This window comes from Corapipo altera, unplaced genomic scaffold, assembly GCF_003945725.1.
Source record: "Corapipo altera isolate COAL_440 unplaced genomic scaffold, ASM394572v1 23, whole genome shotgun sequence".
Lineage (NCBI taxonomy): Eukaryota > Metazoa > Chordata > Aves > Passeriformes > Pipridae > Corapipo > Corapipo altera.
This window is the reverse complement of record NW_020884878.1, coordinates 1,012,912-1,037,723: the sequence shown is the minus strand read 5'-3', so window position 1 is coordinate 1,037,723 and position 24,812 is coordinate 1,012,912. Positions and strand designations below refer to the sequence as shown.

Below are 24,812 nucleotides of genomic sequence, written 5' to 3'. Positions count from 1 at the left end.
TCGGTGTCAGTCTTGCACACTCACAGGGATAAGTCTGAATAAGCTTTAAAATACAGTCTTGCCCTGCTGTTTGGGCTTCAGCCTAAACTCAGAGTGGCAGTACTTATATCCAGAAGAGCTGTTATTACATTTTAATCTTAAAAGTCAAGCAGCTCTTCAAGCACAAGGACAAGTTTATGCAAGCAATCTGCCTGGGTTAAGGCAGTGCCGGGGGATCTTGGCAGAGATGGGCTGGAACCCAGTGCTGCCGGCTGCCCGTCTGCCTGACCCCTTCCTGCTGGCACGGGCTCGCTGGAACCCAGTTCCCCAGACCACATCAGAACACCATCCCTACCCTTGGGCACTCCCTGGGCCTGCTGCTCCAGAGACAAAGCAGCGCCCAAGGCACTGACTTCTCTTACAGCAAAGATGGCATGACCAGGGATCCAAGACCTCTCATGGTTTGAAGTGCCAGCCGTCCCACCTCCCCTCCCTCTGGGCACTTCAGAAAAGTGCCTGTGGAAGTGAACACAATTACTCAGAGGATTTCATTGCTGCTGAGATGAGCAGGCATGATTCATCCTCCAGTTAAAACAGAGTGGTAGGCTCAAGTATACAGGCATAACTAAAAAACCCTCGGCATACCACAACAGATAATCACAAAGCTTCCACCATGTTAGTGGATCTGAATCCAACTGGTACAGATCCAGTGGGGCCTCACGGGTGTCTTGAGTCCCTCTAGGGTCAGGCACACCTATAAGCTTCCCCTTTATTACACACATGGTAGCTGTAGGAGAGCTAATGACAGTGTCCAAAGGCAGCTTTACAAGAGCAAAAAGACACTCTTGTGAAATGGGGCAGCCACAAGCCAGAGCCATTACTGCTGAAACACAGACGCGGTGGAGATTGCCACATTGGAGTAATTCCAAGGATGGCACAATCCCTATATATATATATGTCCAAATTGGTGTACGTACCTTTTTTTTATATATGCGTATATATAATCTATATATTATCTGCTGCACTTTTATGTGGGACTCTAATCAGGAAAAGAGGAGTTACACTTGAGGTATTTCCCTGAATCCCAGAGTAAATGTCCTCCCATTTAGTGCAGGAAGGGGAGAGGTGGACAGAAAAAGGCCTCGTGTCCAGCTTTGGTATGCACACCACGCGTTCCCTCTCCGGATGAGCCGCCAGCCTGGTCCTGTGATAGACTCCTCAGTCCCACTGGGCAGCAACACTGGAATTTGCTGGCCCTGAAACATTACTTGCTGAGTTGCTCCCAACAGAGCTCCTATTTTACCCTTGCCAGAAAGAGAGGGAAAGAGAAAAAAAAAACCCACAACCACAATGCTTCTTTCTGTGCATCCCATTGCATGAAGTCTTCAGAGGAGGAGCACAACAGACTCAAGACCCAAATGCACGAAACAAAATCAGGTGTGGGCTTAAGACTGATGGTGCCAGGAGATGTTAAAAAGCATAAGCCTGTTGTGTCACTTAGACAAAAACAGACTAATGTTGATTCAAGCCTGATACAGAAATTAAAACGAAATCAGGTTTGATCCCACAGCACAACACGGTCTCAACGCTGCAAGATGGAGTGAAAGAGTTATCCAAGATTAGCCATCATCAACAGCCCATATCCCACCACAGAGCTGCTTGAAGGTCCTGTCCCACCTCCAAGCTGTCCTGGTAGGATCAGGGTTGGACTGTGCTGCTGTAAAGGCTCCTCCTTTCACCAGCACATAGTGGCAGGTCCCCATTTCTCCACTGTGTGCCACTGAGCCTGCCCTGGGGGAATGAGGAGGCAGCCAACACTAAAGCAACTCTCCTGCTCTCACTGTTAATCTCACCACTTCCATGACATCCACTCTCCCCACACTCCAGTCTTACTAGGAATATTTCACTCTCAGAAATATCAAAGAAAATAGAAATAAAAATAAAGATGGCTCTATCCATCAGGATGATGTGTGCAGACTGCCTCTGGTGACAGCTTGAGCAGCAAATCAACCTGGGCTGGTATTGGCAATGCCAGCAGGGCTCTTTGGGAAGGCCACTCCTGCACTGAACCTGTATGTCTTGTAAGGCAGACTTCCCCACATTCATCTGATATGGATAAGATTCACTTTACTCTGAGCCTGATCCTGAATCCAGGTAAATCAGTGGAAAAAGTCAAGTTAACTCAATTTTGAAATAGACTCTGAGAAAAAAAAATTACTTAACCTTATTAAGGCTCTGAATTACAGATCCAGATTTATAAAGCTAAGGCTATAGGCACTAATCTCCTTTCTATAATGGAATAAACAAAGCTGAAGGCAGAAGTCCTGTATTTTTAGACAGGATTTTTGAAAGCACTCTGCTTTAGCCTGTAGATTTCCACTGCCAAACTTACTACTAACTTTTGAAGGAGCATCTGTGCTGGCCCAGCGTGGATACTTTTGAAAATCTCACCATCTGCACTGAATTTTTATGTGCAGAGCAAAAGAACAGTCTCCGTGCTAGTGACACATTGTGGGCACAAAGCACACAGGCATCCCAGTACTGCACAGGAGGGGGTACTGCCTGGTTCCCCTTGGAACAAACTGACACCATCACTGATATCATTGACTCTTTTTTTCCTAAGACTCCAGGGAACCTGTGGGCAAACAAAGTGCTTTCCTAAATGCTCTGGTCTCCCTGCTTTCGGCCACAACCACCACTTAAATATCAGATAGAAGAGGTTTTTGTAGGAGCCTAGCAAATAGGTCATTATCCCAAGATTTAGTTTTTCATTTCATGTGGATTACTGTTGCTATTCACTCATTACAGGTGATTCACCCCAGGCTGTGTGAAGCCCAAGGATCATGGATAAGCAGGGCAGAGTCAGGTGGAATTCCAGGCTGGGCATGTCGAGCTCTCTGCAGCTCTACTCCCACTCTGGAGGACTCCTCCCAAGCTGCCTGCATGCAGGAACCAGTGACACTGACCTTTGTGCCAGGCCAACAGGGACAGACTAAATCCCACATGTCACCCCAAATGCCATAGCACCAAACAGACCCCAAACTGCCCATGAAAAATGTCCTCATGTCACATCAGGCACTTAATCCACGAGTCTCACTGGTTCAGGCTCCCTCTTCAGCTGGCACAGGGAAACAGGTGCTTTCCCAAGGCACTTCAGCCCCCCTAAAATTTGACTGACCAGATGACAAGGCTATCAAAGTTCCCAAATTAGGTACCTTAGGTGGTTGCCTGATTGCAAGCAAAACAGAAGTAACTTAGAGCAGAAGTCAAGTGATGCTCATCTGACATGGCTACAATGCACAAAGAGCTGCCAACTCCCTTGTTCCTGTTATATATGAAACAAATTAATCAGAAAACGAAAATAAGCACTGTCTCCACTGACTCTATTGAGAAAAAGAATAAAAATGGGACATGAACAAGGAAAGTTGGTCTTTACACTCTTGAGATTTTAGCACATTGATATGTCAAGTCCCTGCATGAGAATCACTGCAACCCAACTCCAATCTCCTCAGTGCAGTGGGGAACTTTGGCCTCTGCAACATATGACCATGGAGAAGGATACCCAGGGGTACTGTATGCCTGTATACCTGGGAATACGTCTCTAGGTATACTCAGATTTTACTGTTTTAGCTGTGGAAGATCTGAAGCTGTCCTCTCGCTTACACAGGCCTTGACTGTATGCTTGAGCGTCTTGATGATAAATCCCTTTTGTCAGGAAAAAGACACCACAGTTCTCACTGAAACTTATTTCTAGTCTAGGGGGACAAGAAACAGCAGGCAAAAATCTTGGTGCCCCTTGCTGAGGCATCACATCAGATCAAAACTCAGAAGTACAGAATTTCTGTCCAGACCTCCTATGTTTACACAAGCCAGAACTGCACAACAATACACATTTTCGATCACAATACAAAAGTTAGTCAACTTGAAGACAAGATGGTTTTCAAAAACCTCCTTGTCTGTGCTCACTAAAGGTACACCCAGGTGACGTCTAAAGCGCACTGTTTTTTAGCTCATATCCTCATCAAGGTTTAGCACACTCCACCTACAAGGCCATGTTACTGACAATTCCAGTGGGTTCAGTAGTTCAAACTCATCTACACAGTCAAGTGCTGCTGCTCTCAGACTGGACTGTAGTTTTCAGATACTCTCCCATGAATAAATAATTGATTGAGTACTAATGGAAGCCCATGGAGGTTCAGGTAAAGCAGAATAACTCTTTACTGCCCTGAGAAAAAGGAATAAAGAGGGAATTATTTTAATATTAACATGCTGAAATGCATCACCTGCAAAAGACACATTAAAGCTAATGAACCCCTGGAACTGTTCTAGATGGATGTGCAGACAAGGAGCAATAAATGACCTGTGTCCTCTCTGCTCTTTGGGGACACCATTCATGTGCGGTTTACCTCTCCTCCATCTCTGTTCTCAGGCAGATCTCAAAGTGCTTTACTGCACAAACAGTTTGCAAACTTCTTCATGATTTTGCACGAGAAAAGACTTCATGGTACATGAAATGATCTCGTGGTTGTGAGAGCAGTGCTAGACTGCTGACAGGAAAGCAACCACACCATGACATAGCAGCTGCTTTCATACCAAGATTACATCCAAGGGCATTTGGAATCAGCTTTTAAACACGGGGTTACTTTCACTTCCCACCTCATATAGTCCCTGTGGTGACTTGGGAAGCACCACAGTGATACAAATGCAAACCCATCTTGCTTCCTCTCCAGTCAATTCCTTCATTTCATACTCCTGGTTTTTAATTCCTGATTTTCCATTGCATATGCCTGTATCTCCACAGCCACCCCAGCTACCTGGAACTCAACCCTTGGGCACTTGGTTTGCTGCCCCCACCCCAAATGCTTGCTGTCACTCCTGGCACCGCCAGCAACCACCACCATGGCTGGAATGACTCAAAAGAGAAAACACCCAGCAGGATGACAACGCTTATCAACAGCCTTTCATCCCTCCACAGCAACCAAAGCGGCTCTGCCCAGGCATGGAGTGGGTGCAGCTGACACCCAGTGCAATGCTTGGATGCAGCAGGCTCTGCCCCAGTGCTGATCCAAGCTTTACGGATCAGGCAGGAACACTTTTCGCTGTGCATCCCCTGCATGAGCCTGCATGGCAGATTTCTTTGCCAAGTGTTTCTCCATCCCAGCTTTCCATCTCAAGGCACAGCATTCCACAGCCCAATGGCCCCGGTGCCCACACGGCACCTTCATACCACAGAAGTCAGAGCTCCAGCACTGGTGACACACTACTCAAACACGCGGTGAACTGCTGTTAATCCCAGCAGCCAAGCAAGCAGAGCTCCCCTCTGTCCTCAGCTGCCCTTTTCTGGGCAGCTGCAGCTTTTCCTGGCACCTGACTAGCAACCCTGTGGCTTTTACCTCGTGTGCATGAGCTAAAACATGGATTTGGGCTTAGAGCCTTTCTGCGCCCTGAAAGGGAAGTGTTCGGGTTTAGCACTGGCCAGCTGCTTAAGTGCCATCAGGGCTGCTTTTTAGAAGGTAAAGAGAGCAAGGTCCCTTTTTATGGTGATTTTAAGCTTTCTATCAGAGCAGCATGGTCACAATGCTCTCCAACCTGAACCTGCCCTTTCATACCCTGTCCCATCCGAGCTTTCCAGGGCAGCGAGGGTGCTGCACGCCTGGCAGGCAGTGCCCTGCAAGGAGGTGCAGCAATGGAGGGGGAATCCAGTGCTTCCCCACATACTACAAAAACCTCAGAGGCAAGAGGAAGGCCCTGTGTGCGGCACAGCTGCAGGGTTTGCCCTGGGCAGAGGACGTCACTTCACGTTGCAACCAGTTACAGGAACAAAGACATTTCCCAGGTGGCTCCGGCCAAGCTGCGTCACAGCCCTTTGTGGTGCCACCACAGGACTTCACAGAATCATACAACAGAATCACAGAATGGTTTGGGTTGGAAGGGGCCATAAAAATCCCCTGGCCATGGACAAGGATGGCACGCACTAGATCAGGTTGCTCAGAGCTCCATCCAACCTGAACACCTAAACACTTCCAGGGATGGGGCATCCACAACTTCTCTGGGCAACCTGTTCAGGAGGCAGTTTCACTGACTTTAGCTGGCCCATCTCCTCCCAACCACACACCCTGAATTTTGCCAGACCCCACTCATATCACTCAGTGCCCTGCTTTGCAGCGCTGTCCCTTTACACAGGCTGAGCCATTCCTAGGATAAAGTACCACTCAGATGAACAAGACTGGAAAAATCCTGCCCGCCTCCATGCGAGTCCTACATTGGCCTGTGTTGGTATAAACCACAGATTACTTCATGACTTTCTGGCACCTACAACCAACATCATCAGCCAGTGAGTGGGACGGGCTGTACATGCATGAGAGCAAAACCACAGAAGGGTTAACCCTGCAGTGGGCTGGGAGAACATTCGAAGTACAGAGAGCTCTCAGAGTAGCCAGGGAGTCAGAGGCTGTGACTCACCAGGAGAGGCTGCACAAAAATAGGACTTTCAGCAAGGCCCACAGGAATTTCTTTAGGGAGATTCTTCCCCCAGAGACAGGCGAGGGAACTCGCCTCACCTTTCCCATCAGGGAGCAGATCCGGTGACTGCCCTGCCAGGATAGGAATTCACTATTGTCCGGCTGGCTGTTTCCAGTCTGGCTAAAAATGGGATCACAGGAGACTAATTGCTTCACTGGAGGAAAAAAAAAGAACCAGTCTGGAGTGACGAAATTATTTTGTAGACTGTTGTTGTTTGGGTTTGTTTCCATCCTGGCTTAACGAGCATTAATGACTTCAAACGGGGGGAGGAAAGCCATTAGGGAGAACATGATCCACACAGATACCTCTGGCCCAGCACACACCTCTGTGCCAGCCAACCTCTACAGCCCTGATGGCAACAGTGCTGTGCCTCTGCCCATCCATCCCTCCCTCCTCCAGCCCTTCAGAATTGAGGAAGGTGGCTGAGAGCAAAGGGACATGTTAAATTTTCCTTTTTAATCAGCCTGACTGGAAGTGCCAGCCTTCCTGGGGCTCAGATATTTGAGCGTGTTAGCTATGCTTGGCAACATCTCCAGAAAAACTGCTGTCCCTTCTCAGTGGCAGGGAAACAAAGGGAAAACATCCCAAAAGAGCGGATGCTCCTGCAGAAAGCAGGGGAGCCCAAAGCCTGTGAAATAAAGTTTGTTTGTTTTGTTTGCAGAAGCCACACTCAATCTTCTGAGACTAATTCTGGTGTCTGGAGAGACAGAATGAAACCTAAAGCCAAGACACGTAATTAATGTTGAAATTCCTCCTTATATAACAGCGCCTGGGACAGACACTCGCCTGGACAATGCTGCCCATGGCCCTGCCAACAGAGCCCAAGGAAAGCCTGGGAGCAAGTGAACAGTGTCTGTCTTATACCCACTGGATACAGGCACACTTACATATTCAGTGTGGGCTTCAGGGAATTAGGGATCAGAACCTTATGGGAATGGTGTGCTCACATCTATAAACCACCTCTACAGAGGGACAGCCGACTTCTAACTGCATCCCCCAGGGAACAGGAGAACAGCTTGAACTATCTCAAACCACAGCAAGGCCTCAAGAAAGACACAAGACTTGGAAATATCTGGAGCTTCCCTGGAGAAGAGGTGGAGAATTTCAGCATGAGTCTGGTTGTAATAAAGTCAAGAGAAAGTAAGGAAGCCTCTCGGACAGTCAAACAGTGACTTCAGTTAACCTGTCCTAGACATGACAGAACACGGAGATACCCGATACTCCATGACACATTTAACTCATGCAGAGGTAACAGCCAGGCCTCCAGAAACCATCATTTGACATCCCCTCTCTTCCATGTGTCCCCATTCCAATATCAGCTTACTGGTTCATGGCAATATTTGGCATTTGCTGTCTTGCTTCCTGGTCAGTGAGGATTCAGAGATGCCACTAGCTGATGCTGAAAAGCAGCATCCAACAGCTCTGGTAGGAAATTCTCCTGACTGCCCTGTGGCTTGGGAAAACCATCAGTCCTAAAGGACCCCAAAGGTAGCTCTCAGTGGAGTCAATAAGGTGCAGTAAACAGGGCAGGCTGCAAGACAGATTCCCATTAATTTTATCACACAAAATACCTGTCTTTGCCCCTGGGGCTATCCCTGTCAGGGTAGTCACCCGTTTGAGTGAGCAGGGCAATTTCGCAAGATCAAAACAGTGTAGGGGGATGTGGGAAACAGAGACTTTCCACTCATGAATCCAACTTCAGCCCACTCATGCCACAGATGACTTGTGGCTTTAGGGGTCTGAAAGCAGGTCTCCCTTTGCTCTGGTTCCTTTCCAAAACATTATTTAGGCATTTTCTCTTAGTGTAAGGACAGGGAAAAAAAAAATCATGATTTCAGGTCTGAGTTACACCAGTCCATCTTAAACCTACCACCATTGATCAGCCATCCCAAATCTGAACTCTTCAAAAGCAGCACAGAGGACACAGAGGACACCAAGAACTGTCACCCTCCCGCAGGGGTTGGCCCTGGCCCCAAAGAGACCCCAGCAGGAGAAGGACAGGCAGGACCAGCTCTTGCTCCATGCTCCGTGCTGATGCAAGGGAAGAGCAGCCGGGCAGTGCCGCCTTCTGACCTTCGCAGTGGGTGGACTATCTCTTTGGGAGCTTGGCCAGCTGGCAAGAGCCAGAGGAGCTCCTTAGCTTTCTCATTTATCAAGGCTGGGCAGAGAAGCAAGGAGCAGAAGCCAGCTGCCAAGATTTTTGCTCCCTCTGTGCTCAACAGTGTCTGAAGGTAGAAATTCTGGCTGTAAAGCTGCTGTTTGGGCACCAAGTTTTGAACTAGTGACGTGAGGAACATTGGAATGGGGAGCTCCAGTTAGGAAGAATGGCTACAAAGGATAAAGAGAGAGAAAAAAATTTAGAGAAGGTGCAGGCAATGCGGAAAGCAATATTAAATTGATAAGACTGTGATAAAACCATAGATAAGCACATGATTCCTCAACCTACAGTTAAGAGATACTGACAAAGAGAAATACAAAGCACATGAACTCAGCTTTTAGGCACAACTCAACAAGGACATGGGACCTTGCTACATTTTCATATTCAGGTAAATGTCAAAAGGAATGTAACCAGATCCAGAGAAGGGAGAAGAAAACCCAAAGCTTGCTTGCTAAATGTCACACACCAGCTCAGACTCTTAACATGAGTGCCACAGAGTCTGGACACCAAGAAGTGCTGCAGCCTCACTACAACAGCCCACACTGGCTTACTTGAAAATCCTTGCAGAATTTGAAAGGATCACTTCCTACCATCCCTTTACAACACAGGTTTGCACACGGAATAATTTCCCCCTGCTACCTTGCACAGTTAACCCTGCTTTTCTCCATTTACCCCTGCCCTGTCTCCTCCTCCAGCTCCTTTCCTTTGCCAACACAATAACCAAAGATGGCATGACCCACTCCGGCAAGGCACCAGGACACTGCTGCCTTCCCTGAAATGTAGATCAGAAATGCTTCGGATGTGAACATACACATCTTATTGGATAAATTTGCATGGCAGTATGCCTGGATCAGGGATTTAGCTAGTAAATAACCTCTCCTACTTAGAAGTAATTTTCCTGATTCATGAGCACGTCTCTACTATGCTGCCGAGAGATTTGTGAAAGCAGCTCTGGATGTTAATAATATATTGTGCTTGTGAAACTTTAATTGATTCAGAAGAAATCAGCTCAGAGCATGGAGGATCTCCGTGGTTTTGAATATATCACATTTGTACATGGTTGGAACTTGAAGGCTTGCTCCCATTCCCATTGTTGTCAGCTGGAACGCCGCCACTACTTCAGTGGAATAATAACAGGTAATACAAATCCAAGATTAAACTGTGCCTTTAGGCACGGCCTCATAAAAGGGGAGGTTCTCCATCCTATTAACAGCAAAGTTGTAATGACTCAGAGGGCAAATGATGAGCAATGCTTTCCCCTTGCTCCACGGGAATAGCCTTCACATCCTGCATCCTGGCCAACACCAGCAGCTAACAACAAGCCCCAGCACCAGCTCTGCTGGCACACACAGGGCAGAAACAAAGCTGTGCCCACTGTCCTGCCCATAGTACCAGCGGCAGAAAAAAGGGAATTTTCTCCCACAGAAATTCTGAATTGTAAACCAGACAGCTACTGCCATGCCATACCATGCAACACTGGCATGTAATAATTTAAATTTTATACTGTGTTATTATTTCTGGTTTATATCTGTGCTGTTACAGGCAGCTGATGGTTCTGAACCAGAATCTACAGACAAGGCAGTGCACCACTGATACTAAAGGTTGCTGTGTGGCTTTACAAAATAACTCTGTTTCCATAAAAGCAGAGTGTCTGCCTGCCCATTGGCACAAAGAATAAAACCTAAACATTGGCATTACTGACCAAGGACACATCAGGTGCCGATCTTGCTACAGCTAAAAGAGTAAGTCAAATAATCCCTGGATAGCTATGGCAGTTGCTGCAGGCCAAGTATTTCAACAACACTGAATCTCTCACTGTCTCCCTTACACACACAGCAGCTTCACTCGCTGCAACACGTTGCAAGAAATCCTCCATTTCAGCAAGTCAGAGGGAGCAGATGCAACAGCATTTTGTTGGCATAATGTTTTAAAAAGTTGCACAAAACATTTATTAAAGTTGACAGAGAGACCTTTTCCTCAGCTATATATATCAGCCTCTCTAATGCTAACCCAGGGCTCATATTCTCTGACATTAATACTAAAAGCTTTCTCGGTTCGAGATGGGTACAGAGATCAATAAAATTACTGGATTAATGCTGGGCAATTCTGGAGATCTCAGAGCACATGTTTTCAAAATTCATAAAATCATAGACCTGAATGTCCTTGATATTAGGGAATATGTTATAAGTCAGATGAACGGTTCTGGCTGAAAACATAGCAATAATATTTAGGGGCAACTTAAAAAAAATATACTTTACATAACATCTTCAAACTTATTTAAATTTTTGGTTTTTTCTGCTTCTCATGGCTTCTATGCCTTTAAAGTAGAATGAAGAGGGTGGGAAAGGCAGGAAACCAATATTTTTGCAGAAATGTTTTTAGTTTCAGAAGTTCTAATCTAAATATTCGCAGGTGTTCTGGGATTTAAGATTGAGCCTAAACCTGGTCTCCAAATCTCCTTTCTTTAAGAACTTGTCTGTAATCATTACATGTAGCTATTTCTTAATTGCATCTGCCCACTTTTTAATTGTGAAATGCTTTTGTAACGATGTATTAGTCACAAAAAGAATGTCAGAACACAAATCACAGGTAATCACTTATCCCCCTGCACAGAGGAGCAGTGCTGTTTATTTCTACTGCAGCAGTACCAGAATTCCTGACTAACCTCTCATTGCAAACGTTTGGTAGATGAGAGTCTGTGCCTGTAAGAGTTCACAAGTTATTACATGCAAATGTAAGAGCTACAGCAAAGGAGAAGAGTGAAAGTATGAGAGATTTGCATTTAGGTAAGGGTTCTCCAGCCTTGGGGCCGGTAGATGAACCAGTCAAACTCTTGAGGCCCCTTCAAGTACTGTTTTTTAATGATTTATACAAACTCATTATGTGCAGGGTTTGCAGGTTTCCAATCAATCCCTTTAAATAACCATAAAGGAAAAGTAGACACTAGCAGAGCCAACAACTTCTGTAGGCTATTCAGTAGTCCTTAGTCATGTGGAAAGTTCCATCAAAGTTCACAGACGATATACAGTGGAGTCAATGGGGCACAGAGATCTGATGTGTGGCTCTCAAAACAGGACTGCTCTTCGTAAGCATAACTGTAAATCAGGACTAAACTGTCCTGCACACTGACTGATTAAACATGACATCGAAACGTGAGAGGCTGGGCTTTTTTTTCTCTGCACTTTCCATTTGATCAAGTACAGAGAAACAACCCTTTAAGCACTGCATGCCAGAGGCTGTAAAAGAGCCCATCTCACAAGTGTGCAACAACCACATCCGAGTGGAAAACTATGTGGAAGATGTAGTGTCTAGAAGCACAAATCAGTCTACACGAGCTGTTGACTGTCAGATAAGATAGCCACAGACATCACTACACTCCTGACCCTCAGAGACATCCCCTTATATTTTCTAAAGCTGAATTAAGTGTTTCCAGAGACTCAGGCATGAAAATTCCTCTTCTACAATAAGCAGTTGCTGTAGGAACATGGCTGCTGATATGTTATTCTGTGCCAGCTTTCAGCTTTTAGCTGATTTGGTTCACTCATTCACCATATAATCAGCTTATATTTCATTCTTTCTGCTGTTCTCATAACACAGCATCATCCTTCATTTTGTTCTCCTTACATATATCTACTCTGGTCTTCAGGGCTCCAGTTCTGCAAAGCACTGGAGTTCTAGGAGCACTCAGAGCAATAGGGACCAGATCCCACAGCTGAGGTTATGGTGCTCCACAGAGGGGACTCACACCTCTTTTGGCACTGGTTGAGCTCTTTCCCACCCTTTCCTCTCAGATGCAAACAACATGACTCTCCATACACAGAAGAATCGGTGGGGAAGAGGGAGGAATAAAAATCCATCAAATCAGCAAAGAGTACCTACAGAGGTATCTGTTGCAGCACACTCAAGCAAAACCTTTCACTGAATCATAATACAGTTTGGGTTGGAAGGGACCTTAGAGCTCATCTAATTCCAAACCCACTGCCATGGGCAGGGACACCTTCCACTAGACCGGGTTGCTCCAAGCCCTGTCCAACCCGGCCTTGAACACTTCCAGGGATGGAGCAGCCACAGTTTGTCTGAGCAACCTGTTCCAGTGCCTCACCACCCTAACATCAAAGAATTTTCTTCTAATATCTAATCTAAATCTACCCTCCTTCAGCTTAAGGCATTTCCCCTTGTCCTTCCACTGCATACCCTTGTAAAAAGTCTCTCTCCAGCCTTCTCGTAGGCCTTGTTTAGGTATTAGAAGGCTGCTATAAGGTCTCCAGGCTGCTACAAGGTCTCTCTCTTTCAGAAAAGCTTAAAAACACTTCATTGAACCAAAGATTTATCTTTGTTTGCCAAGAAAACAAAGCTATGCACAGCACCTAAGCAAATCATCAATAATCCCTGGGACAGCCCCTGCCCTGGCAGCCAGTTTGCCCCACAGAGCATTGCTGATATCAGTCACAGATCCAGTTCAACTGCTAATTTATCTCCCTGGGGAAAGCCCCTTGACTTCAGGGGAAATAAGATCTGGCTCCAGATGTTAAAAAGGGCATGGAATGAGAATAAACAAAATCACCAGTGGCCAAAAAGAAAAACAACCAAAAAACAAGAGAGAGCAAACATGAGGAATCCCATGTCTATACTGCCTTGACCCATGGAAAAAGCAAACAGCACACTAATAAAAGTTGCTCTGTTAACAGTGGTTGTACGTAATTAGGAAAGGCATTCAGCTTCTGTTTTCAGCACTTAATTTTTAATTGATTTTGCTGAAAGAAATCTTAGTGTTGTTAGAGTTAATAGGAGTCTTTCCAGCAAAACTGGTCTCCAAAAAAGGCTTATGTAAAGCTTCCTTTAAGTGTCACATGTTTGAACTGGCAGGGAATTAACCTGTTGCAAAAAGTCCATTCCCTATAAAAGCCAAGAGTCATGAGACATACAGCTGCAGATCTAATGGATCTCCTCCACTACAGAAAGGCGATGATTTTAGAGACCTGGCCAGTACCCAGCAGTCTTTCCAGATCCCAGGAAAGACAGTCTTTCCCTGTCCAAGAATATCACACACATAGAGGAGATGCTTTCAGGTAACACTCAGAAGAGTAAACAGTTCCTGTTAATATGCCTATCTTATTTTCCCCAAGAGCTAGTGTTCAGCCCCAAGGCCAGACCATGGTCTCATCTGGATAATTGTATAATTATCTTTTGCCTTCCAAAGGGACCACGCATCCTATTAAAAACCATCAAGTCACAGGACCTACTTAATCGTGGTTGGTGCCACGTCAGAGCACAGGGACTCCATGCACACCACCCCATATCCAGAGGTGTGATGGAGCACAAGCAGACCCCAAACATCTCTAGATGTGTGGGTTGCATTAGAAACTTCAATACAGACACAAAGGCAGTGGAATGAGCTAACTAGCATGAGCCCTCAGAATAAAAACACGATTCTTCAGCCAGCCAATAACCAGTCCTTCTCCCAGACTCTCCAGCCCAGCCTTTTAGCTCCTCTGGCTCCTGGTCAGCTACATTACCTGCATGCTACACTCTCTATAGCCTTAAGGATGTATCTGACACTGTGCCATGCCAAATGGTGAGCTGGGGCACCTGAGTGTCTCGACCATCCAACTCCATACCTCAGGCTGCAAAGGTGATACTGCCTCTGCTTCCAGCTCTAGTTCAGGTATGTCACCATATACTGCATCCTGTATCCCCCTCTGCAGGTAGTGAAGATGTGTTCTGAAAAGTGACTGGGAGACACATTTTCAGAGAGAGAGAAAGAAGGCTTGTCAGAAAAGTTAAGGCTGTGCCACTAGGTTGGGCTGACTGCTCTATGTTGCCTGTAGAAAGGTCATCATCGTACTCTAAGCCCCTAAGCCCCCTCCTCCAAAAAAATCCAGGCCCACAACAACTAAATTTAAGGAAACATTTGCAATTGCCCTCAGCATGCAGGTATGGTGCCTCTATTGAGGGACACCATGTAGGAGACCTCAGCAAGTGGACCCATCCATTAGCAAAACTGTACATCAGCCTGTGCAAGAGGTCTGAATTTGAGGGCAGCAGGGCAGAACAGCCATTCCTACAGTAACACTACATGGAAGGAGCTACTGCTTTTAAAATAAACCCTTAAAATCATTCACTATCTTTTTGCTTTTTAGCAGACTGTGAGTGGACTAGATCACTTGCACTGAGTAAGCCACTGTGCAACCTAATTCTGCTCAGATACACTGCTTTGTTTTGTTTCTGGCATGCACAGAAGCCAAAATATGCTTTCCCTACCCTGGGAACTGCTGAACTGGAAAATGAAAGTCTGGAAGAGCTGACTCAAGGAAAATAGCACATACAGTCTTTAGATAAAAATGACAAACCAACCTACTTGTAACGGAGCCCAGCAAACTATTTTCCTTTAGAAGTAAGCTTAAAGAAAGCAGCAGTGCTCAAACATTGCCCTGTGAGCAAAGATTTTATTTACAACAGCCTTGATTATCACCTAACTTTTTTCTGGCAACATCAAGCACGAGCTGATCCCAAATATGTCCTTGTCCTACTCCTCTGTGGTTAAGTGTGCACAATATACTGTGTTGCAACATGTAAAAAGCTTGTTTTCATGTCTGGATGCATTTCCCTGTATGTGCTGATTGGGTTTTTTTTTTCAGGAAGCAACTTTAAATAGGTCCTGTTAAATTGGCAGCTAAACCTTATCTTAGGGCAAGATAAAGATCTTTCCTTGATAAGGCCAGAAAGCCATCTCTCCTTTGCAGAGTTGCAAATGAAGAAAAGAAATAAAGGTCTGTGAAAGTGAAAGCTCTCTCTCTTTTAAAAAAGCCCTAATACATATGTGTGTGTTTACAGGGCTTCTATTCTGGCCATGGCTTAGTAACAAAAAGGAGTTTCCTCAAAGTGAGGAGCAAACTCACTTGAAATTTCAGTTGAATCATGAAAACCACCCTATGAGAAGAGCTCCAATCCAGCAGTAAGCCCAGTTTTAACATTAAAAATCACATATAACCAAATTTACCATCTGCCTCAAGAACCTCATTGCCATGGACACACAGTAGCATTTGCAGAAGTACTGCACTAGAGTTATTTCAAACTGCTTATGTGTGGCTGAAAGAGGAATCAACAAACACCTGATTTTAGCAGCTACCAGCATTGTCACACCGGGCCACAGTGACACACTTCAGCTACTTCTTGATGAACTTCCACTGCTGGTTTTCAAACCTCTGGGGCATTTGAATGGAGAGGAGGTCCTGCTTTTGGCAGCACCTGTGGCAAAAGCAACTTGACCTACTGGGAGAACGCTCATTGCACTAGTAAACGCAGATTCTCTCCTGAACTGCTTAATCTCGAAGGGGCAAGGAGAAATACAGCATTATTAAGTTTAGCCCAGAAGAAAACCAAATGACCCAGGGTATTCGAGGTCAGCAACTCTCCTCCTCCGCTGACCCTCGGAATCCAGAAAGAGGAGACACCTTGAATAACTTGTGGCAAAATGCTTTCTGGTCAGACTATTCCTGGTGTCTCTCTCTGCTGTTCCCAGCACTCACATTCTGACCATAAAATCTCAAACCTGTTACACAAGTGCAGTGATTCCCTCCTGAGTTACCCCTTCCATACTGCAGACTCTCTCCTAGAGTCCAGTGTTCACAACCTGACAGAAGCAACGTCAGATCAGTACAACCACAGCCAGCAGCTCTCTTCTCTTAAATCTTCCAGAACCCCATCTAATTTTAAGAAACCAAGTCATCCCTCTGCAAATCTGCCCCATGCAGCTGAAGCTACCTGACTCCACAGCTTAACCAGTTTCTCAACAAGATCAAAGTCTGTGCAGTTGTTCAAGGAGCTTTTCAATTACTCCTCCAGTTTCTATCATGAATTATGGCAGCACTTGAAGAGTGCCAAAATCCAGAGGGATCGGTTACTCCTGCCCTGTGACAGGCAGCAGGCTGGGGAGGACAGGATAAGCTGTAAGCACAGTGGCATTACATTATGCACAGATACAGTTTTGCTGCTGAATGATTGACAATAACTACTGGATGTCACTATTTTAAGGATAATGTCATTTGCGTAATTATCTGGCAGGGTTTCTCTTCAGCAACTGGCATTATTCACAAGGGAAGAGTTACACTGAAATCCAGCTGTAGAGTAAGTAGATTTGCTATTCTATGCAGACAATCACTGTGCTTTAGGAGCTTGATACATATGGTATCTATCACTAGTCATTTTCATGCTCTCAGGGCCCGGAGAGCATTAAAATGACACTCCTTCTCTATTTCACTGTGCCATGTATATCACATGATTTCATACTTAAAAATATTTTAATATTCTCTGTCCTCACCTGACCATCTGTTTCTTGTTTGGAGCTAGGAAGAGACAAGAGAAGCTGCTTTTACTTAACTGATCCTATCATCTCACCGTCAAACAGGAAAGTGCCCCCCACAGAGCCCCCAGCCCTTTGGCTACTTTAGCCCTCAGCTATTCTGGTTTTAGTGAGTTCAAACCTGGGTTTATCTGTCACAGGAGGATGCACTAATGTCTGGGTTAAACTATGTAAAGTCCCAAACCAAACAACACTTGGCCCAACCCACAGTCTGAAATAGTACCAACAGAGCCTGACTGAGATTGGAACCGGTCCCATCCTGAACCCAGCTCTGAGTCCCAGCTGTGCAACTGTAACCATGCAGCAAAAAAGAGAGACTTGACATTATTCTTTGCAGTGCTGGCATGCCACAAGTGGGACTGAGCAGGGCTACAGCAGACCATACTCAAATATGCATGCTTTGCTGCTGGATTCCAGGTAACAGCATTCCAAAGAAAACAACTGTCTGTTCCTCCTCTCCAACACTCTGGGCAGGAGGATGCCAAAGATATCCTGCAAAGACGGCAGAAAGAAACTGTTCTGTACAACCAGACTGCCACAGTGCTGACATCTCCCTTTTCCATCTGCCCTGTTCCACCCCAGAAGAGGCCTTGCTCTGCCTCTGCAGCATATGGGAAGACGCTGGTCAAATGGTCACCCTGGTCAGGGAGGGCTCTGCTCAGTAGACTGGCTCTGATCCATGCTGGCTGCTCTATGCCTTTATGCTTGAGCTCACAGGGGAGTACTAGAGCAGTACAGACAGGAAAAAATATAATGAAATTGCCCCCCTGAGTACAGAACAATGACAAATAACAAAAGAAAGCTATCTGTGGGAAATAGCTTCCTGAGAACAGCCTTGAGACCTGGAGGGGAGGCTTACGCAGGGAGGCAACAATGCTCCAATGCTGCTGCAAACACAAAGGTGCCAGACATCGACAGGCAGGAAAAACTCCTGCTGCAGGATCATGGCAGGAATGAGAAGACTTTTAGTGGCTGAGTGGCACTGGATAGATACATCAAACGCATAGGGTTTAAACACAGGTCTGTAGCTGCTATAGGGAAACAGAGGCTTTGGTGTAATCAGCACACCCTAGCCTTTTAAATAGCATGGCACACAGTGGCAAAAGCAACATATGGTTATGTTCACCTCCCAGAAAATCTAGGAAGGTTTAATCTAATGCCTGCCCAAAAATTTCACTTCTTCCTGGTGAAGTGGTGCACCTTGGCCAACAATGTAGGGGGGGATGTGGAGGTACTGTTACCCCAGCTGACAACTTGTTCCTGGTGGACAGCAAGTGACAGTTGTTTATTCAAGTAGGAAACTCCAGCTATCACTTCAGCCACGAGGTTCAGACAAAGAGAAGGAACGAATGCAGAGCTCACCGATAAATGATGCCTCTTTCATGGAGAAACATAAGGGCTGAAATAATTTCTGCGGCATAGAACCGGGCCCGATCTTCATCGAAGCGACGCGACTTCTGAATGTGGAACATCAAGTCCCCGCCATTTACGAACTCCATCACAAAGAACAGGCGATCCTTCACACAGGCAAACACAACAAACATGAACAGCATTAATCACATCCTTGGTTGGGCCTAGAAAACTCTTAAGCAAAACTATTATCTCCCAAATAAAAATGGATTAAGTACTCATGGGAAATGCTGATGCTTTTTAAGGAAAAATCAAGTCAATACCAGGAGGATCTGTTGCACTTGCCCTGCACTCCTCCCAAAAGTTTTGCCCCCAGTCATGAAATGAATTCCCGTTCACATGTGGATTGGGCATATTGAGGTGCGTGCTCATCGCTAATCAGCTCCTCTTGGGTTTTCCCTGGACTATCCTTAGCCTGAAACAGCAAGGAATGATACTCCATCAGCATTCTCTAAGCTGAGTAGCACATGACAATTCTGTAGAATGTCACTCACTCCCCAGTAAACACCTCAGATCTCTGGGGAAAGATGTTCCTTAATACAAAGTGCATAACCAGATTGCTCACAGACTGCCGCTTTGCCATGACAGCACAACATTGTCTCGAGGATATCCCACCATTATTTCTGAAGCATGTGTGTTGTTTTCCAGGATGGGATTTCCTGCCATACACTTGCATGGCAGCTGCTTTTCAGGCCCTCAGATTTCAGCTTTCCTCTGATTAACCTGCAGAGACCTCTGGGCGAGGGAGGAACTGATAAGGATGAAGTATAAACCAAAGCTTCTGCTGAGCAGAAAAGCAACCTGTTTGATAACGTTCAGTTCATTAACCACAGCTGCTGGTCTCTGAGGTTTCTTTTTCGGCTTTGTTCTGGGTTTTGCAAAAGCCTACACATAGGCAAGCTCACTTGCTTGAGCTGCATGCTTAACAGTGAGTAGGGGTTCAGTATGTGCAAAAGGGGTGCTTGTTTGATTGTGAGAGGAAGGACACACAGAGCTCTGTCCCAAAACTAAACCCTAGAATTGCTGCAGTCTGGTTCAAAAATTTTTCTTAGTAATTGTTTCAGAGCCTTCAGTATTTATTGTTTCGGTTTTACTCTGAGTATCAGGAACAAGCAGATTGAAAAACAGGCATACAATTCAGTCGAGACCAGTCAGGCTTTTAACAGTAATATTTGCCCTTCTTTCCCCACAAGCCCCTTCCCAGGTCTGATGTTAATCATCTACAAGCTACTTTTAAACCCTCTCTAAGTTTAAGAGGATAAGCATTGTCGTGCTCCACTTTCTGGCAGCCAGCCAGCTTGAAATGACTACTGGTATTAACGTCTTGAGACACACACAGCAGAAGAAAAGCAACCAGAAATCCTCTCATTCCTCAATGGACATGAGAAGGAAAGCAAATGGCTTGTGACAGATGAGGACAGCTTGTTTCTCAACGCCATCCTGGGCTCTGCCCAACAGTCCCTTCTGGGCTCCTTCCAGAAGATAAAGATCATTAAATCATGGAATCATTTGGGTTGGAAAAGACCTATAAAGATCATCAACTAACCACTAACCCAACACTGGCAAGCCCACCACTAAACCATGTCCCTAAGTGCCACATCTACACAACTTTTAAATACCTCCAGGGATGGAGACATTTAAAAGACTTCCCCAGGCAGCCTGTTCCAGGCACTTGATCACCCTTTCAGTGAAGAAGTTGTTCCAAATATGAAACCTAAACCTCCCATGGTGCAACTTCAGGCTGTTTCCTCACATCCTGCTGCTTTTTACCTGGAAGAAGACATTCACTGCCACGTGGCTACAGCCCCCGAAAGGTAGTGGTAGAGAAGGAGAAGGTCCCCTCATGAGCCTCTTTTTCTCCAGGCTAAACACCCCCAGCTGCTCCTCATCAGACTCCCCAGCTCTGTTGTCCTTTTCTGGACATGCTGCAGTACCTCAATGTCTTTCTTGCAGTGAAGGGCCCAAAACTAAACACAGAATTTGCAGTGCAGCCTCACCATTGTTCCCAGCAATCTCACAGCACTACTGTGTGCAGCACCAAGGCCATGTGTTAAATGCTATCTCCAGTCTATATAAACAACAACACTTCATTGTTCACTCTGCCTTTATTAGAGGGAACTGAAAGACACCCAAGCTGGCTCATCTACGGCAGCAGTTTGAGCCAGAGCAGCATGAACTGTGCAAACCCACCAGCAGCCTTGGCTCTTCAGCCCTTATCAGATCTCTAATGCCACATCTTCACTGCAGCTGGTTCAACTCAGTCTGGCTGCGCTGTGCCTACCTGTTTGGCAGCCCTTCCTCCAGCTGCAGCACCGGTATTGCCTCTGCTTTGCCATTCAGGCCAGCTTTTACATCTCCTTGCTATTCTTCCTCGCCTCCTTCCTTGCTGATCTCTCCACATGACACATGCTTATCCAGCCCAGCTTGTCCAGGCATCTCCTCAAGCCTGTACTTAAAAAAGAAATCCCTCTTGCCAGATCCCCAACAGGAAGTAATTTAATTTACCAGCAGCCTGACGAGGGATGGTGTGTGTGTATTTATGTAAGTAATACATATGCTTGTATAAACATGCATATAGTTAGGTGAACACACATGGATTTTCTACTCTTTCCTTAAAGCTGAGCTTCAGGGAAGCAAAGTTAACTCTTCCTATCTTAAAACATACAGCTTCTCCAGCACAGGTAAAACCCCATGGCCCACCTCAGACTCCTGGTTGTACTCCTCTCTACCGTGATGCTTGAAGGAAGATACTACTTCTTTCTCAAATGTTGAAGTGAGCACTGAAACAGTTTTAAAATTCACATCACTGCTGTCACGGAATTAGCAGCTTTTTGCTAAAAACTTCTCTTGCTTCAGACTAACTGTACACCTGAGCAAGTATCACCTCATGTGTTATACAGTCACCTGCACCCATGGGCTCATTTCACAGGTCAAGCATAAATATAGAACTTTGGGCTACTCTATTTAATTATTTATTTGTTTGTTTATTTTAAAGAGTTCTGCTAGTCTTCTGCCCAGTTTTCTAACACTTAGAAGTCCCACGGGGTTGCTGAAGAAAAGAGTAGGATGGGTATCACAACTGGTTTATAATGCAGCATTTGTGCATTGGCCTGCTACATGCCTGGCAACAAGCACTAGGAAAATCAGCATAATGACCATCCTTTGGGGAACAACATCTAAAAGCCAGGCAAGGCCTCCCATTTTTACTCTTAAGCAAGACCATCAGCTTGCCAAACCGCGAAGACCAACCACTCTTTTGGGAATCATTGAAAAGTAAAATAAACAGGTGGTATTCTATTTTTTAAAAAAAGAGGGTGAAAAAAGAGGGGAGAGAGGACAAGAAAAGAGGGGGAAAAGGAAAAGAGAGAAAGAGAGGGAGGGCCAAGGGAGGGGAAGAAAGAGGCAGAGGAGAGAGAGGAGGCAGGAAGGGAGGGAGAGGAGACAGAGGAGACAGGGAGGGAAGGAAAAAAAAATAAAATAAATAAAAAAGGCAATTTAAAGCCAGAAGAGTGTGTATATAACTTAAAAAGGGGCCAGGAAAAGGAAATCTTAAAAGAGTAGATAGTTCAGACACTTGCAAATTTGACCTAAGAGTTATGTGTCTCCTCTTTTGGGGATTACCAGTGGGAATAAGAAGGAGTTGAAAGTTGAACTGGTCTTTGACAGGACCTAATGCTGAACTCCTCACACATCTAGTTTACTATTTTCCATTGCCCAGAAGTCTCCCTGATCTGCTATCTCTGTTTGACATCAGCAACAGCAAGAAAAGAGCACTTGAATCAACAGGAAATAGTGACACAAAAGGCTCTGCAGCAAGTGACAGCCACAGGAGGAAATCACATTGCACCATTCCTGGACTAGGATTGAGATGAATAAAGACACAGAGCAATTGTTACTGTAAATTAAAGAAACACTTGGAGGAAACAAAGTCTGTGGGATCAGGCGGGCTCATTTCAAGGTTTGCCTAAACCTAGAAATTAACCCTGACAACTGTTGCGCAAGAAAACTCTCTGGTTTTGACTTCTTTTTTTTTTTTTAATTTATTTGTTTAAATTTTAGTTTTCCATCCCTATTTGTTTACCTACTAGCAGGGCAGGGTCTTTTGGAAGCATGTAGTCTGTCCTAAGGGCAGTGTTTGATACCAATTACACATAAACATAGTATTTGTTTGTTGTTCTAGGTGGGGGTTTTGGTGAGGCTTGAAGAAAATCCCCGGTTGCAAAAGCCACTGGGAGGACAATCTATAAACTGGTTACTGCCCCTTGCAGACGCAAGCATCCACTGAGATCCATCTCAAGTATCACTTCAGCCCTGTGTCCTCATTAGATCCACAAGCTGTTTCAAACCCTCATAGCTTTCCTCTTCATCAGAGGAGGAGGAAAAAAAAATCAGATTTTATTAAAAGAGCATCCTTTTTCTCTTACTATGCCCTAAAAGACCAGTGTGATGGCCAACTTCTACACTCTTCTAGTTAAGAGTCATAGCTGATGTCCATGGACAGCCCACATAAGATCAAAGACCTCTGAAGACAGCTTGGACCCTTATCTTTGATCACAGGTTTTCATGCTACATAAATCACAGAATCATCAGGGTTGGAAGGGACCTTCAAGATCATCTAGTCCAACCCCCATCTTAGCAACACCATAATCACCCCCTAAACCATATTCCCAGTGGGACAGGGCATCATCACTGCCCTGGTTCAGGCAGCATGGAGGGAGGAGATGGGGAAAGACAAGTGTTTCCCATGTGCAGACAGGGAAGAAGACAGCAGTCACCCCTTCCTGCCACCCTACAAGAGCTGCTGTGCCAAGGGAAGCATGGAGGCCAGGAGGGACTTCTCTCTAAACAGTCATCAGTAGAGGTTCAGGAGACCCACTGGAAAACACCAACGAGGCCTCTCTAGCCTCCAATGCCACCAGGAATAGGCTTGGACAAGCTCTGCACCCCCCTGGCAGCACAGCTTTCCCAGATGCTGCTTCTGCCCACGCTGGTTCCTCTGCAGGACAAGAGGATGAACCCACCAAGAACACAGCCCAGCTGGAATTTCACCCAAGCCTCCTCTTTAGCTGACAGCTGCCATAGAAGGCAGATATGGCTAAATGTATTTTAGGGCAAGGGTTCAATCTTCCCCCCCTGTCCCAGAAAAATCAGCCTAGCTCAGGAATTCTGCTACGTTTGCATTTCAACTTTTTGGAAATAATTAATGCAAACAACTCCTTAGAAAATCAGCTTTGGGCTCAGTCTGAGTTTACTGAAGCCAAAGGGTTTCCCCATGAAAACAGTCATTTTCCCCTGTTTTGGCAGTTTATGCTTTGCAGAGCAGAAGGCAGGCTTTCCAAATCATCCCCAAACAGAGACAGCTGTGTCACTGCTTCCCAGAGAAAGTTTATTGTTTCCAAAAAAGAGTAGCAGGGCTTAGGGAGCTTGCAAGCAAATTATTACAAGATAATTACAAGAGCTGGCAGGCTCCCTTAGCGCTCCCGATGTTCCTGTTCTCCCTTCGTGGTCCACAACCCCCACACAAAGCAAATCTGCCTTAGGTCTTGCTATGAGTGAGCAAATAAACCGTGATGTCTCAGTACTGGGCTTTGGAAAGCCACATGTCCAACTCCCCCAGCAGTGCAAGTGGCCATCAGTATCTGGGTCAAGCCACTGCAAAAGCACAGGATCTACAGGAAGAATAATAAACAGGTTCGTTTCCTAATATTTATCTCTGTAGGAATAATGCAGTCAATGCCCACTGTTAGATGCTGCTCTGTGCCGAAATGCCCATCCTTCATACCCAGCCCTTCACAGAATCTATGAATTCCTGTTGGAAATGTCTCCCCTCCCTCACTGCAGTCTTCAACATCCTCGTGAGGGGAAGCAGAGGGCAGACACTGATCTCTTCACTCTTATAACCAATGACAGTACTCAAGGAAATGGCATGAAGCTGAGTCAGGGGAAGTTTAGGTTGGATACCAGGAAAAGTTTTTCCACCAGAGGGTAGTCAGGCACTGGAACAGGCTCCCCAGGGAAGTGGTCACAGCACCAAGCCTCACGGAGTCCAAGAAGCGTTTGGACAATGCCCTCAGGTGCATGGTGGGATTCTTGAGGTGTCCTCTGTAGAGCCAGGAGTTGGACTTGATGATCCTGATGGGTCCCTTTCAACTCAGCATATTCTATGGTTCTATGATTCCATACCCAGCCCTTCACAGAATCATTAGATTCTATGAATCCTTGTTGGAAATGCTTCCCCTCCATACCCAGCCCTCTGACCAAGGCAGTGCCGCACCCTCACGAGCTGCCTGCTGCTCCCAGCTTCGAGGGAGGGCAGGCTCCTCGGGAGGGGTTATACATGGCAGTGTCTCAGAACCAGGGAAGATCTCAGCTGTCATAAAA

General features: G+C 45.7%; 1 protein-coding gene across 1 annotated transcript in view; it reads right to left on the bottom strand.

Moving 5' to 3' along the window:
• Nucleotides 1–24,812, bottom strand: part of PRKCH (protein kinase C eta) — a 118,498-nt gene that overhangs the window by 26,920 nt on the left and 66,766 nt on the right. Inside the window, exon 10 of the mRNA XM_027638224.1 lies at nt 18,384–18,538. Coding sequence (XP_027494025.1) covers nt 18,384–18,538 — 155 coding nt within the window. The remainder of the gene's footprint in view (nt 1–18,383; nt 18,539–24,812) is intronic.